At 46.5% G+C, this 25,470-nt stretch overlaps 1 protein-coding gene across 2 annotated transcripts; it reads left to right on the top strand.

Moving 5' to 3' along the window:
* Positions 1-1,451: 1,451 nt before the first annotated feature.
* aspdh (aspartate dehydrogenase domain containing) lies at positions 1,452-25,362 on the top strand. Of its 2 annotated transcripts, none has more exons than XM_078565389.1 (7): positions 1,452-1,702; positions 12,997-13,141; positions 13,732-13,816; positions 17,013-17,162; positions 20,621-20,847; positions 22,874-23,031; positions 25,229-25,362. In XM_078565389.1, exons 1-7 carry the CDS (start codon positions 1,543-1,545, stop codon positions 25,264-25,266), a joined length of 963 nt encoding a protein of 320 aa, XP_078421515.1. In that variant the 5' UTR covers positions 1,452-1,542; the 3' UTR covers positions 25,267-25,362. The 2 variants fall into 2 exon arrangements, with proteins under 2 accessions (XP_078421515.1, XP_078421516.1); XM_078565390.1 differs by lacking the exon at positions 1,452-1,702 and adding an exon at positions 12,566-12,686.
* Positions 25,363-25,470: the final 108 nt, after the last annotated feature.

The raw sequence follows: 25,470 nt of genomic DNA, 5'->3' as shown, positions 1-25,470 counted from the left end.
CCAACACACTCAAAAGGCACCCTCATAGGCACACTCACCTGACACACCTACTCGACAACACTTTTGGATCCAGTCCGTACTCAGTGGTTTTTCAAAAGGAAAACGTCAGCAGAGGAACTGGAGTACAAATTGTACATTGTGACAGGCCAAACACTACCTGAATCAGGCACGGTGAGTTCCACAGCATTCCTGCTCTAGGATGACTAATCACTACTCATTTTTTTATGCATCAACTCGATTCTTGCAGATCAAGCCACAGAGACAGGGAGAGCCAGAGCCATTGATTTATTCCTGAGAGAGGGGGGAAAACCAGTGGCTCTGAATTTGATCCTCCCACATACACAGAGGAGTTGCCAACCCTCCAGGATTGTTCATTAATCTGAAGGATGCTGCTGTGAACAAAGGCAGGAGAACAGGCACATCAAAAGAGTTGTATCTTTTGTATATTTTCTTTGAACACTCTTCTTAATAACCTGTAAACATATTGGGACTAGTGAAAAATGATTGTTTGACTGACAGCCAAGAGTCATCCTATTGAGTATCGAGCAACCTGTTGGTTTTCCAATCAGTGCTGCAAGGCAGAGAATGCTCCCTGGGTGGAAATATCAAGCATCCAAGGTGGGGAATGTGGGATGGTTGCGTGGTAGAAAGCTATGTAGTGAAACCACCAGGACTATGTCCAAGCACACACACAACTCAAGCAGTCAATGAAGAGAGGGGACTGTGATCACACACAACAGTGGGAGATGGAGGCAAGCAGTCAGCAAACTAAATAAACAACGTGACCGCTGTTCTATCACCATGCCAATTTATTATTAACTTACTGGGTTAAAGTCCATCTCTGCAGTTTCCAAACCTTTATACAGTCCTCGTGATTCTGGAAGAAGCTGAGGGTTCGGAGTGTGGGAAATTCCAGCTCATCATTCATTGCTGAGGTTTGTGCTGGTCATTATTAAGGTTTTGTGTTATGTTTGGCAGTTTCATTTCAGGTTCTGAATTAGAGCTACGTTTTGTTGACACAAGTGTAAGGAAAGACATATTTCGGAATTACCTTTTACAATCTCACAACACCCCCCAAAGTGTTTTACAGCCAATGAACTACTTCAGAAAGTATTAATCAACATTTCCTGAAAGTTTTCTTCATGCAAGGCATGATTCAGTGCACGATACCTTTCAATTTTTTGCACGGCAGCTCACCAGGCACATTGCTGTTGTCATGTAGGAAGCATAGCAGCCAATCTGTGCACAGCAAGCTCCCACAAATAGCAATGTATTTGTGTGAGGCATTGTGAAGTGGGCTCCAAGCAAGCCTAGACCATGTGGATTTGATACTCCCATGTTCAGCAATCGCTGGCCGGAGTGAACACAGCCTGTTGTTAATATAAATTCGCCAATATCTCTGTGCTGGCAACAGCAGAGACCCACGAGCTGCCATTTAAATTTGACAACATCGAGTGAGATTCCCTCACCTTGACCAACAGGCTGTTGTGGGACTTGGAAACAATTCAAGTGAGACCAGGGAAATCAGAGTTCACCTGAGAAATGCACCCACCCTCAAAATACAAATATAAAAGCCTCCACATTCCCCCTCTGACTGTGTCTTTCAGGAGAGAGAGCTCAGGAGCAGGATCATACCAGAGGTTGCAAATGGCTCAAGAGGGCAAGCTTCGGAGAATTGGGATCATCGGTTTTGGTCACTTAGGTAGGTTGGCATTTTCAGGTAACCTTCCACATCCTCAGGACATCCCCAAAGAATTTCACAGCCAACAAAGTTCTTTTGAAATATTGTCACTCTTGTAGAAAACGCAGCATCCAATTTGCACACAGGGAAGATTGCACAAACACCGAGATGATAATGATCAAAGAAGTTGTTTTTAGTGATGTTGATTGAGGGATAAATATGGGTCAGGATACTGGGGATAACACCCCTGCTCTTCTTTGAAATAGGGCAATGGGATCTTTGACATCCACCTCTAGCAGGAAGATAGGGTCTCAGTTTAACATCTCATCTGAAAGACAGTACTTCTGTCAGTACAGCACTCCCTCAGTACTACACAGGAGTGTGAACCTAGGGATTTGTGCTCAAGCTTTAGAATGGGATTTGAACGTGGAACATTGTGACTCAGAGGTAAGTAAAATGCTACCAACTGGGCCTCAACTGCCATGTTGGTTGGACAGAAAAAAGGGTTAAATCTCTCCAGCACTTTCTCACATCCTCAGGACATCCCAAAGACTGCACAGCCAATTAAGTTCTCTTGAAGTGCAGTCAACTGTTGGAATGTCGGAAACGTGGCAACCAATTTGTAGAATCATAGAATGGTTACAGCACAGAAGAAGGCCATTCTGCCCATTGTGTCTGTTCTGGCTCTCATAAGGAGCAATTCACCTAATGCCACTCCCTGCCCCCTTCCAACATCTCTGCACATTCTTCCCTTTCAGATATTTAGAAAATTCAAATGTTGTAAAATTTACAGCACAGAAGGAGACCATTCTGCCCATCACGTCTTTACTGGCCAAAAAATGAGCCATCAGCCTTATCCCATTTTCTAGCATTTGGTCCGTAGCCCTGGGGAGACTTCAGCTGCATATCCAGACACCTTTTAAATGAAAACAGAATTACCTGGAAAAACTCAGCAGGTCTGGCAGCATCGGCGGAGAAGAAATCAGTTAACGTTTCGAGCCTTCATGGCCCTTCGGCAGAACTGAAGCATAGTTAGGAGAAGGGAGAAATATAAACTGGTTTAAGGTGGCGGGGGGGGGTGGAGAGAGAGACGTTGAGGGTGTGGTGATTGTGGAGAATCAAAAGATGTCACAGACAAAAGGGTCAAAGAGGTGTTGAAGGTGGTGATATTTGTCTAAGAAAAGTGCTAATTAAGAATGGAAGACAGGATATTCAAAGTACAGCTCTAGTGGGGGTGGGGTGGACAGACTAACGAGGTTTTAGTTTTAGATTTAAAAATAATGGAAATAGGTGGGGAAAGAAAAATCTATATAAATTATTGAAAAAAAAGGCGGGTGGGGGGGGGAGAGAAACGGGGTGGGGATGGGGGGAGGGGGAGTTTAAGATCTAAAGTTGTTGAATTCAATATTCAGCCCGGAAGGCTGTAAAGTGCCTAGTCGGAAGATGAGGTGATGTTCCTCCAGTTTGCGTTGGGCTTCACTGGAACAATGCAGCAAGCCAAGGACAGACATGTGGGCAAGAGAGCAGGGTGGAGTGTTGAAATGGCAAGCGACAGGGAGGTTTGGGTCTTTCTTGCGGACAGACCGCAGGTGTTCCGCAAAACGGTCGCCCAGTTTGCGTTTGGTCTCTCCAATGTAGAGGAGACCGCATTGGGAGCAACGAATGCAGTAGACTAAGTTAGGGGAAATGCAAGTGAAATGCTGCTTCACTTGAAAGGAGTGTTTGGGCCCTTGGACGGTGAGGAGAGAGGAAGTGAAGGGGCAGGTGTTGCATCTTCTGCGTGGGCATGGGGAGGTGCCATAGGTTGAGGAGTAGGGGGTGATGGAGGAGTGGACCAGGGTGTCCCGGAGGGAACGATCCCTACGGAATGCCATCGGGGGGGTGAAGGGAAGATGTGTTTGGTGGTGGCATCATGCTAGAGTTGGCGGAAATGGCGGAGGATGATCCTTTGAATGTGGAGGCTGGTGGGGTGATAAGTGAGGACAAGGGGGACCCTATCATGTTTCTGGGAAGGAGGAGAAGGCGTGAGGGAGGATGCGCGGGATATGGGCCGGACACGGTTGAGGGCCCTGTCAACCACCGTGGATGGAAAACCTCGGTTAAGGAAGAAGGAGGAAATGTCAGAGGAACTGTTTTTGAAGGTAGCATCATCAGAACAGATGCGATGGAGGCGAAGGAACTGAGAGAATGGGATGGAGTCTTTACAAGAAGCGGGGTGTGAGGAGCTGTAGTCTAGGTAGCTGTGGGAGTCGGTAGGCTTGTAATGGATATTGGTGGACAGTCTATCATCAGAACTTGAGACAGAGAGGTTAGGGAAGAGAAGTGTCAGAGATGGACCATGTGAAAATGATGGAGGGGTGGAGATTGGAAGCAAAATTAATAAATTTTTCCAGGTCCCGACGAGAGCATGAAGCAGCACCGAAGTAATCATCGATGTACCGGAGAAAGAGTTGTGGGAGGGGGCCGGAGTAGGACTGGAACAAGGAATGTTCCACATACCCCATAAAGAGACAGGCATAGCTGGGGCCCATGCGGGTACCCATAGCCACACCTTTTATTTGGAGGAAGTGAGAGGAGTTAAAGGAGAAATTGTTCAGTGTGAGAACAAGTTCAGCCAGATGGAGGAGAGTAGTGGTGGATGGGGATTGTTGGGGCCTCTGTTCAAGGAAGAAGCTAAGGGCCCTCAGACCATCCTGGTGGGGGATGGAGGTGTGAGGGATTGGACATCCATGGTGAAGAAGAAGCGGTTGGGGCCAGGGAACTGGAAATTGTTGATGTGATGTAAGGTGTCAGAGGAATCACGGATGTAGGTGGGAAGGGACTGGACAAGGGGAGAGAGAATGGAGTCAAGATAACGAGAAATGAGTTCCGTGGGGCAGGAACAGGCTGACACGATCGGTCTGCCAGGACAGTTCTGTTTGTGGATTTTGGGTAGGAGGTAGAAGCGGGCCGTCCGAGGTTGGGCGACTATCAAGTTGGAAGCTGTGGGAGGAAGATCTCCAGAGGAGATGAGGTCAGTGACAGTCCTGGAAACAATGGCTTGATGTTCTGTGGTGGAGTCATGGTCCAGGGAGAGGTAGGAGGAAATGTCTGCGAGTTGACGCTCAGCCTTTGCGAGGTAGAGGTCAATGCGCCAGACAACAACAGTACCACCCTTGTCAGCAGGTTTGATGACAATGTTGGGGTTGGACCTGAGAGAACGGAGTGCAGTGAGTTCAGAGAGAGACAGATTAGAATGGGTGAGAGGAGCAGAGAAATTGAGACGGCTAATATTGGAGGTGGGTGAAAGGATCCGTTGAACGGGGAGAGGACTCCTGCCCAAAGAAGTGAGCACGGAGACGAAGACGGCAGAAGAAGAGTTCAGCATCATGCCGAGCCCGAAATTCATTGAGATGAGGGCGTAAGGATATGAAACTAAGTCCTTTGCTGAGCACTGAACGTTCAGCATCGGAGAGGGGAAGGTCAGGGGGTATAGTGAATACGCGGCTGGGGCTGGGATTGGAAGATGGGGTGAGGACGGAGGGACAAGCAGGGGTGGAGGGTCCCAGATGGGTGTTGGTGTCGATGAGTTGTTGGAGCTTGCGTTCCTTAGCACTTGAGAGAAAGAGAAAAAGTTTCTTGTAAATGAGTTGAGAGTTTCTGACTCTACTACCCTATCAGGCAGTGAGTTCCAGACCCTTACTACCCTCTGGGTGAAAACAATTTTCCTCACCTCTCCTCTAATCCTTCTACTTTAAATCTATGTCTCCTAGTCACTGACCTCTCTGCTAAGGGAAGCAGGTCCTTCCCAACCACTCTCTCCATGCCTCTCGCAACCTTTACACTTCAATCAAATCTCCCAAGAAAGAGTGAGGAAATTAAGAAAATTACTATCAGCAGGGAAAACAAATTGGAGAAACTTAAGGGACTAAAATCTGACAAATCCCCAGGACCTGATGGCCCTCAGGTTCTAAACGAGATAGCTCCAGATATAGTGGATACGTTAGCTATGATTTTCCAAAATCCCTTAGATTTGGGAATGGTCCCATTAGATTGGAAGTTGGCAAGTGTTTTATTGCTTTTCAAGAAGGGAGGCAGAGAGAAAACAGTGAACTACAGGCCAGTTAGTCAATCATCAGTTGTTGGGAAAATACTGGAATCTATTATTAAGGAGATCTTAACAATGCACTTAGAAAGCATGGTATGATGAGAACAAGTCAACATGGTTTTACTGAAGGGAAATTCTGTTTAACAACTTATTTCAGTTTTTTGAGGATATAATTAGTAGGGTAGATACAGGGAAACCAGTAGATGTAGTGTACCTGGATTTCCAAATGGCATTTGATAAGGAGCCATACAAAAGGTTAATTGGCAAGGTAAGGGCTCAAGGAGTTAGGGGTAATATTTTAGTATGGGTAGAGGATTGGTTAACGGATAGAAAGCAGAGAGTGGGCATAAACAGGGTTTTTTCAAGTTGGCAGACAGTGAATAGTGGAGCGCTGCAAGGATCAGTGCTGGGGCTTCAGCTATTTACAATCTATATTAATGACTTCGATGAAGAGACAGAGAGTAATGTATCTAAGTTTGCTGATGTTACAAAACTAGGTGGGAAAGTAAGCTGTGGGGAGGACACAGAGAGGCTGCAAAGAGATATAAGCAGGTTAAGAGAGCAGTCAACAAGATGGAAGATGGGGTATAATGTAGAGAAGTGTGAAGTTATTCGCTTTGATCATAAGTATAGCAAAGCAGAATATTTTATAAAAAGGTGTGAAACTTGCAAGTCTCGATGTTCAAAGAGACTTGGTTGTGTTTGTACAAGGAATGCAAAAAGTTAACAGGCAGGTACAGCAAGCAATTAGGAAGGCAAATGGCATGTTGGCCTCTATTGCAAGGGGATTGGAAATCAAGAATAAAAAAGTCTTGCTACAGTTGTACAAGGTTTTGGTGAGACCACATCTGGAGTACTGCGTGCAGTTTTGGTCTCCACCTTTAAGGAAGGATATGCTTGTACTGGAGACGGTGCAGCAAACGTTCACTAGATTGGTCCCTGGGATGAGGGGGTTGTCCTATGATGAGAGACTGAGTAAATTGGGCTTAGATTCTCTGGAGTTTAGAAGAACGAGAGACAATCACATTGAAACATATAATTTTCCGAAGGGGATTGACAGGATAGACACTGAGAGATTGTTTCCACTGGTCGGCGAATCTAAAACACAGGAGCACAGCCTCAGGGGAAGGAGCCGATCATTTAGGACTGAAATGAGGAGAAATTTCGTCACAGAAAGGGTTATAATTCTTCAGAATTCTCTACCCCAGGGGGTTGTGGATGCTCCATTGTTGAATATATTTAAGACTGAGATAGACAAATTTTTGGGAATTGAGGAAATTAAGGGGTATGGGGAGCAGGCAGCAAAATGGAGTTCAAGCTCAAGATCAGCCACGACCATAGGCCTTGTGGTCTACTCCTACTCCTGTTGTGTTCTCCCCTCAGCCTCCTCTGTTCCAAGGAAAACCACAGGCTCTAGTCTATCCAATCTTTCCTCATAGCTGCATTTTTCCAGTCCTGGTAACATCCTCATAAATCTCCTCTGTACCCTCTCCAGGTACCCCCTTACATCCTTTTTGTAATGTGGTGACCAGAACTGCACACAGTACTCAAGCTGTGGCCTAACTAATGTTTTATATAGTTCCAGCATAACCTCCCTGCTCTTATATTCTATACCTCGACTAACAAAGGAAAGTATTCCACACGCCTTCCTAACCACCTTATCAACCTGTCCTGCCTACCTTCAGGATGCATTCCAAAGTCCCTCACTTCCTCGAAACCTCTCAGGCATCACATCACACTTCTCTGGGCTGAATTCCATTTGCCAATTTTCTGCCCATCTGACCAGTCCATTGATATCTCCCTGCAGTCCACACCTTCACAATCAGCCACACGGCCAATTTTTGTGTCATCTGCAAACTTCTTGATTGTGCCCCCTACATTTATGTCCAAATCATTAATATATACCGCAAAAAGCAGGGGACCTAATACTGAACCCTGCGAAACACCACAGGAAACAGCCTTCCAGTTGCAAAAACACCTGTCAACCATTCCCCTTTGTTTCCTGCCACTGAGCTAATTTTGTATTTTTTTATTCATTCATGGGATGGGGGCATTGCTGGCTAGGCTCACATTTATTGCCCATCCCTAATTGCCCTTGAGAACTGAGTAGCTTGCTAGGCCAGTTCAGAGTCAACCACATTGCTGTGGGTCTGGAGTCACTTGTAGGCCAGACCAGGTAAGGACGGCAGGTTCCTTCCCTAAAAGACATTAGTGAACCAGATGGGTTTTATGACAATTGTAAATGGTTTCATGGTCATCATTTTAACCCCAGATTGTTTTACTGAATTCAAATTTCACTATCTGCTGTGGTGGGATTCAAACCTGGGTCCCCAGAGCATTACCCTGGGTCTCTGGATTACTAGTCCAGTAACAACACCACTACACCAGCTCCCCTCAGCTTACTACATGCCCCTGGATCCCATAGGCTTTTGTGTTTTTAACCAGTCTGCCATGTGAGAGTGTTATGGCACAGCAGATGGTAAATGCTGAGCTGTTCAAATCCCAGAGGGAAACTTGAAACAACCACCACAACTATTTTATAATTTGTATTTATTTTGAGATGTGTACCTTGAATTCAGTAGTAATAAGACCACCGAGTCTTATAGGTTTCTTACAAAACTAAATTAAACCTTTATTGACAGAAAAATGATTTTAATTTCATACATAGGCTTACAAATTACTACTATGATAACTCCTAGCTCTCCTAGTTAATCTAACTCCCAGTTACACCTCCGTTAAAGCAACAATAAAACTCATAGATTTAAACAGACCCAGGCAAAGTACACCCCCTGGACAGTCAAATTCAAAATGAGTTTTTCTCAGTTTCAGTTCCTTGTAGACAGCAGCTTGAGGCTTAGATGCTGGGGGCTTTTCACACTTGTGTTAGATGCCTTCTCCCCTTACGCATAACCTTTTAGACATGTTTCTCCCTTTTTAATGTAAATCTCATTGTTTCAATATGTCTTTGGACTTTACCTTTCTAATAATAAAAATCTTTCGTAGTACTCAATTTTATCAGTAATCTTTGGGAAAAATAAACACGGTGTTTGGCTTTGCCTCTGTTGGCTAGGTGTCACACCTTACCATCTCTTTGAAATTCACTACTCGGGTCTATCTAAAAATGCAAATTTTCCTTCTACACCTCACATTCTGCAACTTCAACCATGTTTACCTAATTAACATGTCAAACCTAGCTTCTCTTCTGACACATCAAAGCCTTAAGTCCTACACACAGACACACACACAGACACACACACACACACTATTCCTATCCTTACAATAAATTCCAATAATATTATGAAAATTATTATATTTTCCTGACAGAGACCTTGACAAAAGCCTTGCTAAAATCCATGTAGGCCACCTGCACTACCATCATCAATGCTCCTCATTACCTCTTCAAAAAATGCAATCAAGTTAGTCAGACACAATCTCCCCTTAATAAATCCATGCTGAGTGTCCTGGATCACTCTGAGCCTTTCTCAGTGACAGTTTATCCTGTCTCTCAGAATTGATTCCAATAATTTGCCCACTACTGAGGTCACTGGCCTGTAATTAATCGGTCTATCCCTTGCTCCATTTTTCAATAAAGATACAACATTTGCAGTCCTCCAATCCCCTGGCATAACACCTGTATCCTGTGAGGATTGGAAAATGATGGTCACAGCATCTGTTATTTCCTCCATGGCTTATTTTGACAGTCCAGGGTACATTACACCCGGCCTTGATGACTTATCCACTTTCAAGGATGGCAATCCCCTTAATACTATCTCTCTCCCTCGAAATTTCCTCTCTCCCTGTGTTTATCACATCCAATATTCCACACTCCTCCTCCTTAACTACAATGTCTCATCATCCCCCTCTTTTGTAAAGACAGGCGCGATGTATTCATTAAGTATGTACCCAAGTCTTCCACCTCGACACATAGGTTACCTTTTTGGCCTTTAAGGGGCCTACTCTCCCCTTAGTTATCCCCCTACTCTTAATGTATTGAGAAAACACCTTTGGGTTCTCCTTGATTTTATTTGCCAATATTCTTCCATGCCAACTCTTTGTTTTCCTAATGTCCTTTTTGATTTCTCTCCTCCTCTTTCTATACTTGTTGTGTGTGGTGGCTGAGTTGGGACTATTGATAGAGTTTATCTGCAGACACTTCTTGGGAGGAAACTTTAAGATTATTTACAAGGTACCCAGCAGCAACTACACGTGTGCTTTCAACTCCAACTCTATCTCTACACAACTAACTACTGAGGCAGCCTGCGCTACTCTCCTATTGGGTACGAAAGATCATGTGATCTTCCTTACCAAGCATTATCCTTAAAGTTATATCACACACTAAATAAAACCATAGTTACTATAATACTCCTCTTGGCTTTCTGTAGTATTGAGTTCTCGGTGTCTGACATAAGTTTTCCTTTTCTGCCTTGTCCCACCCTGTAAGTTCCTTGACCATGCGGGGGCTCTAGATTTGGCCATCCACCCTTTTTCTTTGTGGGAACATGTTTAACCTGAATCTCTGGAATCTCACCTTTGAATGCTCCCACTGCTCGGACACTGATTTACCTTCAATAAGCTGTTTCCAGTCCATTCTTGCTAAATCACTCCTCAGCTTAGTAAACTTGGCCAAAGTCCAATTTAGAATTTTAGCTCCTGTTCTATTTTTGTCCTTTTCCATAACTATGTTAAAACTAACTGAATTATGATCACTACCATTTAAATGTTCTCCCACTGCCACTCCTTCCACCTGCCCAGCTTCATTTCCTAAAACTAAGTCCTGAACTGTACCCTCTCAGGTTGGATTTGCTACATACTGACCAAACAAGGTTCTGCTGTATACAACTCAAGAATTCTGTTCCCTCAATTCCTTTCACACTGAATCTTCCTGAGTTAATGTTGGGTTAGTTAAATCCCCTAACTATTATCATTTATTATGAGGGGAATTGAATACAAAAGTAGGGAGGTTATGCTTCAGTTGTACAGGGCATTGGCGGGACCACATTTGGAGTATTGTGTACAGTACTGATCCCCTTATTTAAGGAAAAATGTAAATGCATTAGAAGCAGTTCAGAGGAGGTTTACCAGACTAATACCTGGAATGGTTGGGTTGTCTTATGAGGAAAGGTTTGACAGGCGAGGCTTGTATCCATTGGAGTTTAGAAGAGTAAGAGGTGACTTGATTGAAACCCTTAAGATCCTGAGTGGTCTTGACAGGGTGGATGTGGAGAGGATGCTTCCTCTTGTGGGAGAATCTAGAACTAGGGATCACTGTTTAAAAATAATGGGTCGCCCATTTAAACCGGAGATGAGGAGAATTTTTTTCTCTCAGAGGTTCGTGAGTCTTTGGAATTCTCTTCCTCAAAAGGCAGTGGAAGCAGAGTCATTGAATATTTTTAAGGCAGAGACAGATAGATTCTTTATTAACAAGGGGGTGAAAGGTTACCTGGGGTAGGCAGGAATGTGGGGTTGAGGTTACAATCAGATCAGCCATTATCTTATTGAATGGCGGAGCAGGCTCGAGGGGCTGAGGGGCCTACTCCTGCTCCCATTTTGTATGTTTGTATGCATGTTCATATTACTGCTCAATCGTTTTGCACTTCTTAGAGATTTGCCTACATATTTGCTCTTCTACACCCCTCCAACTGTTGAGGTCTATCATATACTCCTGAGAGTGTGGCTGTCCCTTTTGTCGTTCTTTCACTCAATCCATATGACCTAATGTGATGGTCCTTCAAACATATCATTCCTCCTCACAGCTGTGATTGTTTCTTTGGCCAAAATTGCCATCTCCCCCTCCTTTTTTATCCCCCTCTCTATCTTGGCTGAAAACCCTGTAACCAGGAATGTTAAGGTGCCATTCCTCTCCCTCTTTAAGCCAGGGTGTTCTGTCACCGCTCAGTGACACCCTTGACCCTGGCACCAGGGAGGTAACACACCATCCTGGATTCACGTCTGAGGCCACAGAAATGCCTATCTATTCCCATAACTTATCGAATCACCTATCATTATTGCTCTTCCAATCTTCCTTGTTCCCCCCTGTACACGTGAGCCACCCATGTTACCATGGACTTGGCTCCGGCTGCATTCACCCGATGAACCTTCACTCTCATCAGTATTCAGAGCTCTCCAGGGTCGGAGAGTGGGATGTAACCCGAGGACCCCTGCACTACCTGCCTGTTTCTTTTCGACTGCCTGATGGTCACCCACTCCCTCTCTCTGTGCATATTCTTAAACTGCAGGGTGACCGCATCGATAAACACGCTATCTACGTAGCTCTCAACCTCACGATACTCCATAGTGACGCCAGCTGCTGCTCACGTTCTGAAACCCAGAGCTTAAGATGCTGCAACTAACAACACTTCCTGCACAAATGGTTATCCAGGACAGGGACGTGTCCTGGAGTTCCCATGTAGCACAGGGTGGGCACACTTGAGGTTGGAGCAGCCCTACAATTTCTCTATTTATTGACTATAACTTGGTTACTGCAGATGAACCTTACTGCTGGTAAAAAAAAACCTTACCAATACCAACAAACCTTTACCAATACCAATGAAACTTACAACTATTAATAAACCTTACTAATACTGTACTGATAGACCTTTCCAACACTTAGTCCATCTTACTCATGGTAATAAACCTTAAAAATAAAAGATAAGAATGACCAGCTGCTCACTTGTTGCTTATTGTTAATAGTTAATATCATAAACGTTCTTTACACTCCACAAGCAGCAATACTCACAAGCCAATCAAATTACGACTTTGCTGTTTTGTTACTGTTCACTTCTTTTTTCAAACTTAAGGCACTCCTAGTCCTGAGTCTGCCTCACTCCTGAAGGTAAGTGTCCTAGGCCTCACTCCCCTCAGGCTTTATTCATCTGCTCCCAGCTGTGTTCCACCTTCAGGCCCACCTCACACCCAAAGGTAAGCGCTGGTCCTCTTTTCTCCCTCTCTTCAGGTCTCATAGGTAAAGCAGGCTCCCCCAAAAAGCAATGTGATAATAACTATCTGTTTTAGTGAAGTTGGTTCAAGAATAAATGTTGGCCCGGACACTAGGGAGAACTCCCCTGTTTAATGGGGTCACTCTGATTGTCTTTCCAGGGGAATCTCTGGATACCTCCTATTCAGATGATATCCTGAAGATAGGATGTCTCACTCAGTCTTGATATTTGCAGAGCTTTAGTGATGTTGAAGAGTATATAAGCTCGAACTCATCTCTCTTCATACCTGGCAGGTCAGTACCTGACAGAGATGATTGAGGAAGAAGGGCATCAACATGGTATTGAACTGGCCTTTGTGTGGAACAGAAACCCGAAAAAGATGGAAGGGAGAGTCCGAAAGGAGCTGCAGCTGGAGGATCTGAACAAGTTTGTTGAGAGGTGAGTGATCTCACTTTCATATAAGAGGAATGGTGCAGCCCCCAGCTGGAGTATTGTAGTCAGTACTGGGCAACAGGAGGATATCATGAGCCTTGGAAAGGGTGTAAAGGTGATTTACCAGAATGAGGGCTAGCAGGGTGGAGGGGTTGAAAGATGAGACTAACTGGGCAGAAGACAAAACAGTTGATGGCAAAATGGGAGATGGAGAGAAGAAATGTTCTGTAGACAAGTTTAAAAAGCAGACTGTGTGAGCAGAGAGACATGGGGCTGAACAAAGTCCTGAGAATTTGGTTCAATGGACCTTCAGATCAACCTGCCAAGAGCATCCTGTCCTCAGTACCCGGGAAATGAAGGGGCAAGGGGTGGCGAAACCCAGCGCCTTGCTATGCCGGGATTTGTGTAATCTCGTGATCACTTGTTTTATTGGTCTGCCTTCCTCCCAAGAGCAAGGAGGATCCATCTCAGACCTTGCCTCAGATTCTTGTCTTCACGGTGAAGGAATTAGAAAAACAGCAAGGGAGCTTTTTGCAGTTTGATGGATTTCACATTGTTGTCCAGGGCCACGATTATTGGCTGTTTCCCTTCTCCAGATGCGCTGACCTTATTGTCGAAGTTGCTCATCCTCGGATAATAAAGGAATATGGTGAGGAGTTCCTCAAACATGCAGATTGTATGGTAAGTTTGCCATTGTAGATGCATCCCAGGATACTGAGGGTGGAAACTGCAGAGGCACTAGTGATAATCTTCCAGTCTTCCTTAGACACAGGGGAGGTGCCAGAGGACTGGAGAACTGCGAATGTTATACCCGTGTTCAAAAAGGTGTGCAAGGATAAAGCCGGCAACTACAGACCAGTCAGTTTGACTTCAGTGGTAGGGAAACTTCTGGAAACGAGAGTTCAGGACGAAATCAACAGTCAATAAGACAAGAACAGAATAATTAAGGAAAGCCAGCATGGGTTTCTTAAGGGAAAATCAGGTTTAACTAACTAAACTGCAGTTTTTATAAGGAGGTAACTGAGACGGTTGATAAAGGAAACACTGTTGATGTGGTGTATTTATATTTTCAAAAGGCATTTGATCCAGTGCCACACAACAGACTTGTGAACAAAATTCTAGCTCATGGAATAAAAGGGAAAGTAGGCACTTGGATAAGCATTTGGCTGAGTGTCAGGAAACAAAGAGTAAAGATAAATGGTTGTGTTTTAGGTTGGAGGAAGGTTTGTTGTGGAGTTCCCCAGGGATCAGTGTTGGGACCCTTCTCTTCCTGTTATATATTAATGATTTAGACTGTGGTGTGCAGGGCATGATTTCAAAATTTGTGGATGATACGAAGATTGGAAATGTTGTGAACTGTGATGGGGATTGTCTTGAACTTCAAAAGGACATAGACATGTTGGTGGATTAGGCAGACAAGTGACAGATGAAGTTCAATGCAGAGAAGTGTGAGATGATTCATATTAGCAGGAAAGATATGGTGAGACAGTATAAAATAGAGGGAGAGAGTCTGAAGAAGGTGCAGGAACAGAGGGACCTCGGTGTATACGTACATAGGTCTTTGAAGATGGCAGGGCATGTTGAGAGACCAGGAAATCAAGTAGGTAGCATCTTAGGCTTTATTAATAGGGGCATTGAGTAGAAGAATAAGGAGGTCATGTTGAAATTGTATAAGACATTAGTTAGGCCTCATCTGGAGGACTGCATCCTGTTCTGGGCACCATACTTGAGGAAGAATGTGAAGGCATTGGAGAGAGTACGGAGGAGGTTCACAAGAATGATTCGCAGCATAAAGACCTGTAACTATGAGGATAGATTGGAGATGTTGGGACTGTTTTCCTTGGAGAAAAGAAGGCTGAGAGGAGACTTGATAGAGGTATTCAAGATCCTGAGGGGTATGGACAGGGTAAATAGTGAGAAACTGTTCCGACTCAAGACATCATCAAGAACTAAAGGGTACAGATTCAAAATAATTGGCAAAAGGAGAAAAAGTGATGTGAGAGAAAAACATTTTCACCCAGAGGGTTGTTGGAGTCTGGAACGAACTGTGAGAGGGTGGTGGAGGCAGGTTCGATCGAGGTATTTGAAAGGGAATTGGATCGCTACCTGAAAAGAAGAGTGTGCAGCGTTACGGAGATAAGGCAGGGGAGTGGGACTAGGGGGAATGCTCTTTCAGAGAGCCAGTGCAAACTCGATGGGCCGAATGGCCACCTTCTGTACTGTAAAGAGTCTGTGATTCAATTCGTTGGTAGCTTTTAATGGAGTCCATAGGACACAGAATAAAAGTAACTTTCTTTGAGTGAAGAGTGGAGTGGTAGGAGGAGGTGCAGATAAAACCCTGTTCCTCTCTTTGCCCCTTGTTGAAATCCTTAACTCTCATTCCTTAAAGAACACCCCATGGGTGACAACAACAATTAACAGGATCTTCAACAATGAGAAACATTGGAAAGCACCTAACAGGGGCAGGATCAAAGCACAAAATTGGACTAGAAGTGGCGAGATTAAGATGGGTGATGAAAAGCTCCATCAATTAGGTGGAGTTTTAAAGGGAAGCCTGAAAGGAGGAGAGGGAGGTGAAGTGGAGGAGAGGGAGGTGAAGTGGAGGAGAGGGAGGTGAAGTGGAGGAGAGGGAGGTGAAGCGGAGGAGAGGGAGGTGAAGCGGAGGAGAGGGAGGTGAAGCGGAGGAGAGGGAGGTGAAGCGGAGGAGAGGGAGGTGAAGCGGAGGAGAGGGAGGGGAAGCGGAGGAGAGGGAGGGGAAGTGGAGGAGAGGGAGGTGAAGCGGAGGAGAGGGAGGTGAAGCAGAGGAGAGGGAGGTGAAGCGGAGGAGAGGGAGGTGAATTGGAGGAGAGGGAGGTGAAGTGAAGGAGAGGGAGGTGAAGCGGAGGAGAGGGAGGTGAAGCGGAGGAGAGGGAGGTGAAGCGGAGGAGAGGGAGGTGAAGTGGAGGAGAGGGAGGTGAAGCGGAGGAGAGGGAGGTGAAGCGGAGGAGAGGGAGGTGAAGCGGAGGAGAGGGAGGTGAAGTGGAGGAGAGGGAGGTGAAGTGGAGGAGAGGGAGGTGAAGTGGAGGAGAGGGAGGTAAAGCGGAGGAGAGGGAGGTAAAGCGGAGGAGAGGGAGGTGAAGTGGAGGAGATGGTTCAGGGAGGGAATTCCAGACAATGCCTTTCAGTTAAATGATAACACAGTTGTCCATGTGGGGCAAAAAGCAGGGAATTTCCAAAAGTGAAGCTCCTCTCAGTAAGTGTTTTGCAGCATTGGCCCCGGACTAATTGGACTGAGACTGCCTGTTGGATGCTTCCAGTCATCATGTGACACTGACCACCCACTCGACCTGGGCAAAGTTCAAAACAAGGCTCTAAGAGTGACCGGACAACGTATCCACAGGCCGTACCTCACTGGGGCACAGAGAAGGTGATTGATTGTTGCCACTGGCTGTGAATCAGTACCCACAGAGGAGACACTGAGATTTTACAGCTGCAGTTAGAAGCAATGTTTCCACATCAGGCAATTGGGAGATTGGGGAATGTCAAACAAGGGTTTGCAGATTGGCAACATCACAACATACAGGGAAATGGAATTAGACAAATCTAGTTAAACATCCAGCACAGGTATCGGCTCAGTGGGCTGAATGGTTTCCTTCTGTACTGTAAATTCTTTGATTAAGTGCGAGCCAAAAAGAAGAGAAAGAACCTGCAGCACTTTTCAAACTCACAAACAAAACAGTTAAAGAGGCTGATCACTCCTCACCCAGTCGCTCAGAAATTCCAACACCGGAGACAGGCACAACTCCCAAAAAGTACATTTCAGCCCAGTGCACGGCCTGCTGAATGATTGCATTTCCCAGCGTTTTCCACACTGGAATAACTCTTTCCTGGCTCACAGATTGGGTCTCCAACAGCATTTGCCGAACAGGAAGTGGACACCAAATGTCACGAGGCAGCAAGGAGATACGGACACACGCTGTATATACCCAGTGGGGCACTCTGGGGGGCACAAGACATCCAAAAGATGGCCAACAGAGGAACACTGAAGGTGAGCAGTCATGGGTTCCAGAACTAGGCAGAGCTCCTCAATGCGGACAGAGAAGTTGATTTTTCTTCATTTCTCTCTTACTGTACATGTATAGTTCCAGAGTCACCAAGAACAGCTTAAGGTCTCACTGGGTTAGAAGGTTAGAAGTGAATTGAGGCATGTACAGGAAAAAGAAGATAATCTGAATGTGGAGGGGTGGAGCAACAGAGTATGTGAAGGAGTAAGGAGCCCGATGGGCTAGTGTGTGTGTGTGAGGGTGGGGAGTTGGATGGGGCACAGTGTGTGTGTGAGGGTGGGGAGTTGGATGGGGTACAGTGTCTGTGTGGGTGTGGAGTTGGATGGGGTACAGTGTGTGTGTGAGAAGGTGAGGAGTTGGATGGGGTACAGTGCGTGTGTATGTGGGTGGGGAGTTGGATGGGATAGAGTGCGTGGTGTGCATGGGGAATTTGATGGGGTACAGAGTGTGTGTGGGTGGGGAGTTGGATTGGGTACAATGTGTGTGTGAGGTTGGGGAGGTGAATGGGATACAGTGTGTGTGTGAGAGGGTGGGGAGTTGGATGGGGTACAGTCTGTGTGTGAGAGGGTGGGGATTTGGATGGGGTACATTGTGTGTGAGAGGGTGGGGATTTGGATAGGGTACATTGTGTGTGAGAGGGTGGGGATTTGGATGGGGTACAGTGTGTGAGAGGGTGGGGATTTGGATGGGATACAGTGTGTGTGAGGGTGGGGAGTTGGATGGGATACTGTGTATCTGCGGGTGGGGAATTGGATGGGGTACAGTGTGTGTGAGAGTGTGGGGAGTTGGATGGGGTACAGTGTGTGTGAGAGTGTGGGGAGTTGGATGGGGTACAGTGTGTGTGTGAGAGTGTGGGGAGTTGGATGGGGTACAGTCTGTGTGTGAGAGGGTGGGGATTTGGATGGGTTACATTGTGTGTGAGAGGGTGGGGATTTGGATGGGGTACAGTGTGTGTGTGTGAGGTTGGGGCATTGGATGGGGTACAGTGTGTGTGTGAAGGTGGTGAGTTGGATGGGGTACAGTGTGTGTGTTTGTGGGTGGGGTGTTGGATGGGGTACAGTGTGTGTGAGAGGGTGGGGAGTTGGATGGAGTACAGTGTGTGTGTGAAAGGGTGGGAAGTTGGATGGGGTACATTGTGTGTGTATGTGGGTGGCGAGTTGGATGGGGTACAGTGTCTGTATGTGGATGGGGAGTTGGATGGGGTACAGAGTGTGTGTGAGAGGGTCGGGAGTTTAATGGGGTACAGGGTGTGTGAGGGTGGGGAGCTGGATGGGGTACAGTATTTGTGTGAGAGGGTGGGGAGTTAGATGCTGTACAGTGTGTGTGTGAGAAGGTTGGGAGTTGGATGGGGTACAGTGTGTGTGAGACGGTGGGGAGTTGGATGGGGTATAGTGTGTGTGTGGGTGGGGAGTTGGTTGGGGTATAGTGTGTGTGTGGGTGGTGAGTTGGATGGGGTATAGTGTGTGTGTGGGTGCGGTGTTGGATGGGGTACAGTGTGTGTGAGAGGTTGGGGAGTTGGATGGGGTACAGTGTGTGTGTGAGAGGTTGGGGAGTTGGATGGGGTACAGTGTGTGTGAGGGTGGGGAGTTGGATGGGATACTGTGTGTGTGTGGGTGGGGATTTGGATGGGGTACAGTCTGTGTGTGAGGGTGGGGAATTGGATGGGGTACAATGTGTGTGTGGGTGGGGAGTTGGATGGTGTACAGTGTGTGTGAGAGGGTGAGGAGTTGGATGGGGTACAGTGTGTGTGTATGTGGGTGGGGAGTTGGATGTGATAGAGTGTGTGTGGGTGTGGGTGGGGAGTTGGATGGTGTACAGTGTGTGTGAGAGGGTGGGGAGTTGGATGGGGTATAGTGTGTGTGTATGTGTGTGGGGTGTTGGATGGGGTATAGTGTGCATGTGAGAGGGTGGGGAGTTGGTTGGGGTACAGTGCATGTGTATGTGGGTGGGGAGTTGGATGGGATAGAGTGTGTGTGGGTGTGGGTGGGGAGTTGGATGGGGTACAGTGTGTGTGTGAGAGGGTGGGGAATTGGATGGGGTACAGTTTGTGTGTGTGAGAGGGTGGGGAGTTGGATGGGGTACAGTGTGTGTGAGAGGGTGGGGAGTTGGATGGGGTACAGTGTATGTGAGAGGGTGGGGAGTTGGATGGGGTACAGTGTGTGTGTGAGAGGGTGGGGTGTTGGATGGGGTACAGTGTGTGTGAGAGGGTGGGGAGTTGGATGGGGTACAGTGTGTGTGTGAGAGGGTGGAGTGTTGGATGGGGTACAGTGTGTGTGAGAGGGTGGGGTGTTGGATGGGGTACAGTGTGTGTGAGAGGGTGGGGAGTTGGATGGGGTACAGTGTGTGTGTGAGAGGGTGGGGAGTTGGATGGGGTACAGTGTGTGTGAGAGGGTGGGGAGTTGGATGGGGTACAGTGTGTGTGTGAGAGGGTGGGGAGTTGGATGGGGTACAGTGTGTGTGAGAGGGTGGGGAGTTGGATGGGGTACAGTGTGTGTGAGAGGGTGGGGAGTTGGATGGGGTACAGTGTATGTGAGAGGGTGGGGAGTTGGATGGGGTACAGTGTGTGTGTGAGGGTGGGGAGTTGGATGGGGTACAGTGTATGTGAGAGGGTGGGGAGTTGGATGGGGTACAGTGTGTGTGAGAGGGTGGGGAGTTGGATGGGGTACAGTGTGTGTGTGTGAGGATGGGGAGTTGGATGGGGTACAGTGTGTGTGAGAGGGTGGGGAGTTGGATGGGGTACAGTGTGTGTGAGAGGGTGGGGAGTTGGATGGGGTACAGTGTGTGTGAGAGGGTGGGGAGTTGGATGGGGTACAGTGTGTGTGAGAGGGTGGGGAGTTGGATGGGGTACAGTGTGTGTGAGAGGGTGGGGAGTTGGATGGGGTACAGTGTGTGTGAGAGGGTGGGGAGTTGGATGGGGTACAGTGTATGTGAGAGGGTGGGGAGTTGGATGGGGTACAGTGTGTGTGTGAGGGTGGGGAGTTGGATGGGGTACAGTGTATGTGAGAGGGTGGGGAGTTGGATGGGGTACAGTGTGTGTGAGAGGGTGGGGAGTTGGATGGGGTACAGTGTGTGTGTGTGAGGATGGGGAGTTGGATGGGGTACAGTGTGTGTGAGAGGGTGGGGAGTTGGATGGGGTACAGTGTGTGTGAGAGGGTGGGGAGTTGGATGGGGTACAGTGTGTGTGAGAGGGTGGGGAGTTGGATGGGGTACAGTGTGTGTGAGAGGGTGGGGAGTTGGATGGGGTACAGTGTGTGTGAGAGGGCGGGGAGTTGGATTAGCCATAATTGCTTCCAAAGGTAAGAGAATAGGTGCGGACTCCCCTTTGTGTGTCCTGCTCAAATACACCACTCGGCAAAGATGATGCACTGCAGCAAGAGGCCTCATTGGAAAGGCCTGAGTGGTCAAGCGTATCTGGAAGTTGACCTTTTACCCTTTCCTACAGGCCCTGAAGGTGACAATGAGCAAACATCCGGACAGCTTCATCCTGCAGGGCCATCTGCAAGAGCTGAAGGAAAGCCTGAAGGGCCAGCGGTCTGTACTGTACGAAGGCCCCGTGAGGAACCTGTGCCCCCTTGCACCCAACAATGTCAACACCATGGCTGCTGCAGCAATGGCCGGACACAACTTGGGCTTTGACCGGGTGCAGGGCTGCCTGGTAGCTGACCCAAGGTAATTCCCATGGCTGGGTTATTGAGTTCTCTTTCAGAGATACTGCAAGCAAGGTAAATTTTCAGTCCGATTGATGTCCATTGCCAAAGAAAAGTATCAGATTGGCACCATTACAGTCACGAAGAACATTTGATAAGAACTGTTATTTGCAATAATTAAGCACACAGATCGTCGGCAAAACCAGTGTTTACCAGTGAATCCATAAATTAACAGTGAGATTTTCAGCTGACTGTCAAATCCTGAACTCTCATTTAAAAAAAACTCTTTCCAATCCCTTATCTTCCTTTCATCTTCCTTGTCAATCACTTCAGTTACACACATCCTGATTGAGCTGGGTTTTTTTTATTTTTTAGTCATTCATGGGATGTGGGGGTCGCTGGCTGGGCCAACATTTATTACCCATCCCTAATCGCCCTTGAGAAGGTGGTGGTGAGCTCCAACAATCACAACCATCTTTCTTTGTGCTAGGTACGACTCCAACCAGTGGAGATGTTTCCCCCTGTTTCCCATTGACTTCAGTTTTGCTAGGGCTCCCTGATGCCACACTCAGTCAAATGCGGCCTTGATGTCAAGGGCAGTCACTCTCACCTCTCACCTCAACAGACCCTTAGACTGAAGACAGTTCAGGAAATTTATGAACTATCAAAGAGAAATCTTACTTTTCCATCACCCTCAGCCACACTCCTTTCAAGACACGTGACCTGATAAGGTATTTTTTGCACACAGACGTTCACATCTGGTCAATACGAAGACCTGGCCATCATAAAGTTGGCACAAAACAACAACAGTGTGTACTTATAGTAAAATGTCCCACAGTATCACACAGTGTTCCTAGACAAAATCTGACATTGAGCCACATAAGGGGATATTGGAAGGGGTAACCAGACACTTGGTCAGAGAGGAAGGTTTTAAAGAGAGTGTTAAAGGAGGATAAAGAGGTGGAGAGGTTTAGCGAGGGAATTCCAGAACCTAGGGCCCACCAGGTAGCTGAAGGCACAGTTGCTAATAGTAGAGTGAAGGAAATCAGACCAATCCATCATCGCTGTGACCTCCTGCCTGCACCTGCACCCTGGAAAATCCTCAACATAGCCATTTGCATAATGGGAAATGGTCATATCCTGAGGGAAACTGCGGGAATATCCAGGGAACCATTGGGAAGGTGTCAAATGTGCATCACAACAACAAGAAGGGAGATGCTCAAGATGCATTGTGACTAGAGCTGGATTCAAGGTGTAGCGTGACCAGAACTGGATCCAGTGTTCCAGATGCAATGTGACCAGAACTGGATCCAGTATTCCAGATGCAGTGTGACCAGAACTGGACCCAGTGTTCCAGATGCAGTGTGACCAGAACTGGATCCAGTGTTCAAGGTGCAGTCTGACCAGAACTGGATCCAGTGTTCGAGGTGCAGTCTGACCAGAACTGGATCCAGTGTTCAAGGTGCAGTGTGACCAGAACTGGATCCAGTGTTCAAGGTGCAGTGTGACTATAACTGGATCCAGTGTTCAGGGTGCAGTGTGACTAGAACTGGATCCAGTGTTCAAGGTGCAGTCTGACCAGAGCTGGATCCAGTGTTCAAGGTGCTGTGTGACGAGAACTGGATCCAGTGTTCGGGGTGCAGTGTGACCAGAACTGGATCCAGTGTTCGGGGTGCAGTGTGACGCGAACTGGATCCAGTGTTCGGGGTGCAGTGTGACCAGAACTGGATCCAGTGTTCGGGGTGCAGTGTGACCAGAACTGGACCCAGTGTTCAAGGTGCAGTGTGACCAGAACTGGACCCAGTGTTCAAGGTGCAGTGTGACCAGAACTGGATCCAGTGTGGGGTGCAGTGTGACGAGAACTGGATCCAGTGTTCGGGGTGCAGTGTGACTAGAACTGGATCCAGTGTTCGGGGTGCAGTGTGACCAGAGCTGGATCCAGTGTTCGGGGTGCAGTGTGACTAGAACTGGATCCTGTAATTAAGGTATTTTCAAATTTCCTTTGAATTAGATTTTCAATTAAGTTGAAATTCCTTCTGACCCTGTAGCCTGTTGAATTTTCACATCGTGGATATTGAAGTCACCGGTCCAGTGAACAAGGCCTCAGGCCATGAATTCACAGTAAAGACTAGCCGACAGAACCCTGCTCCTCCAGGAGAAGTGACGGGTATGGCAACCTATACTTCATTCTGGAGCAGCCTGCTCAGTAAGTACATGACTGTACCTCACTCTCAATACCCTGACGAATGAGAGGTCAAGCAGATTAATGTTTCCATAATTGTATCATCAGCCTGTACAAGATCTGACATTGTGGTGACAAAGAAATAAGGTGAAAGAGTTGCATTAATATAGCACCCGCTCACACCACAGAAATATATCCAAGTGTAAAGCAATTAACTTTTTGACATGTGGTGTGTTTTATTTAAGCAAATGTGATTTAGAAAAAGCTTGCAGACTAACAGTTTGCATTTAAATAGCACCTTTAAGTATATTACGATCTGGAATGTGCTACTCGAAAGACTGGTGGAATCAGATTCTATAGGAACTGTCAAAAAGACAATTGGACTCTTAATTAAAGGGAACTACTTTACAGGGCTGTGGGGAAAGAGCTGGGTCTGAATAGAAGAGCTTTTCCATGGAGCTGGTGCAGGCATGGTCCACACTGAATGGCCTATTTCTGTGTGGTAAGCATTTATGATTCTACAAGGCACTTCACAGGGAGATTATCAAGTAAGATTCCACACAAAGCCAGGTAAAGAGCCATTAGAAAGGGCATCCGAAATTTTATATAACACAGTGACAGTTTCAATCAGGGAGCTTCGGTCCAGTGAAGCCTCTTACCCACTGTGGATCTTTGATACATTTCTTGGTGTGCTGTTGACCAGAACCTGCTGGACTTCCTTCTTGAAACCCATTCAGGTTCCTTTTCCCACCACCCACCTCCATGCACCCGGTGATCTGTTCCACCACCTTTTCAACAACAAACTTTCCTCTTGCATCTTCTCTTCTCAGGTTATCGTCCTGAATAGCAAAGGGAATTCTGGAATATTATTCCAAAGGGAGGCCGGCAAACTGAGGGGATTGAGTTCTAATGGGTGCAAAATAATTGAGGGTTAAGGTCAAACTCCCACCCTGAGATTTCTTTATCCTCAGATAACTATTCGCTCCATGGGCTGATTCATCGTTTTAACAGGCAGCCTCTGCTGCCCTCTCCCGGACCTGTGTTGAGGCCACTAGACTCAAGTATTTAACATGCAAGTTGGTGACAGCCGAACACATGAAAAAACAAATTGTGTGCAGAATAACTTTAATGGATTGATGGAGAAAACACCAATGTCAAAGTCTAATAGTGCGAGCCAGGTGAGGCCTGGCCAGATTCTTACACTTTAACCAATTGTCTTTTTGACAGTTCCTATAGAATCTGATTCCACCAGTCTTTCAAGTAGCACATTCCAGATCTTAATACACTTGAAGGTGCTATTTAAATGCAAATTGTTAGTCTGCAAATTTTTTTTTTATCACATTTGTTTACAGGTTCAGCATTGAAGTTTGTTTTCTGTATACTCCTGGCTCAGTAAAGTTATTAAACCCAAAGGCTGGGGAGGCAACATTAACTCACTGATCCAGATTGTTAAAAAGGATTGTCCCCCTTCCCCATCCTCAATAAAAAACCTCCCACTGCCACCTCTCTGTGTTCATTCTCCACCCAAGTCATTGCTGTTTGATTGGATGAACAGCAAGATGGCTGTTTGGTTTGAAATGCAATCATGTACTAAAGGTCCTCCCTGGCTTGCTGTAGTCAGGAGTCCGCTGCCATGAGGCGCTGACTAGAAGCAGCCATGTTACATTCATTTCTTAATAAAGAGAGTAAACAAGTAGCACAGTACTCATTGAGCTTGTAACATGGTGTCAGAGGTGGAGCTGAGATTGAGTTAGAAGAGCTGTTTGGAGCACAGCTACTAAAAGAGGAGTACAAAAATGTTCAGAGCCACTGAAAAGGAAAAGCAAACAAAAGAAGCAGGCTCCAGTGGATCACTGGGCGAGAGAAACAATGGCTGTGAAATTTTCTCTTCTGGTGCCTGTTGAAATGAAAGGCAATAGGCGGCAGAACTGGCAGTTTTCCCACTTGCATTGGCCACCCAACTACGAGACTGCAACAGATTTAATTAACAAGCTGGAGCAGTGACTGGAAGCAGCCATGTTACATTCATTTAAATATTTCATAATAAAGAGAGAGTACAAGAAACACTGTACTCATTCAGCTCATAACAGTGATTCTCATGGTCTAATGAAGATTCACCCACCTGAAACCGGAGGCTGCAAGTTGTAGTCCAAGGTTTACTTGCTTTGATCTGTTTGTTGAATTGCTAACATTTTCCATCCCCTCACTGCCATTTCCCTAGATTGTAAAGGTCACGGGGGCAAACTCTTTCTGTGCTGAGGAGTCGTCCAGTTCGTATGTCCTGAAGGAATTGAGCCATTGATCAGGTTCTCGGAGGTATGCCCATCTTGTAAGACATGAATAAAGTGCAGTTGCAAACCATTTTTCACTGTCTGCTCTCTTAGATTTGTGACACTGGAGGCTATATTTCTGGACCAATACTTGGGTCAGCAGTACACCCTCAGACTGGGAAGCACCAGGAAT

This window comes from Cetorhinus maximus, chromosome 20 (genome assembly GCF_964194155.1).
Source record: "Cetorhinus maximus chromosome 20, sCetMax3.hap1.1, whole genome shotgun sequence".
In the NCBI taxonomy this organism is placed as follows: Eukaryota; Metazoa; Chordata; class Chondrichthyes; order Lamniformes; family Cetorhinidae; genus Cetorhinus; species Cetorhinus maximus.
This window is presented reverse-complemented; position numbering and strand designations above follow the sequence as displayed.

What these genes read in the sequence shown, in the direction of transcription:
- aspdh (XM_078565389.1), top strand. Translation starts at nt 1,543, where the DNA reads ATGCACCCACCCTCAAAATACAAATATAAAAGCCTCCACATTCCCCCT. An exon ending in CTGAACAAGTTTGTTGAGAG is followed by an intron (nt 13,142 to 13,731) that starts GTGAGTGATCTC and finishes TCCCTTCTCCAG; the next exon opens with ATGCGCTGACCTTATTGTCG. An exon ending in TCAAACATGCAGATTGTATG is followed by an intron (nt 13,817 to 17,012) that starts GTAAGTTTGCCA and finishes CCTGGCTCACAG; the next exon opens with ATTGGGTCTCCAACAGCATT.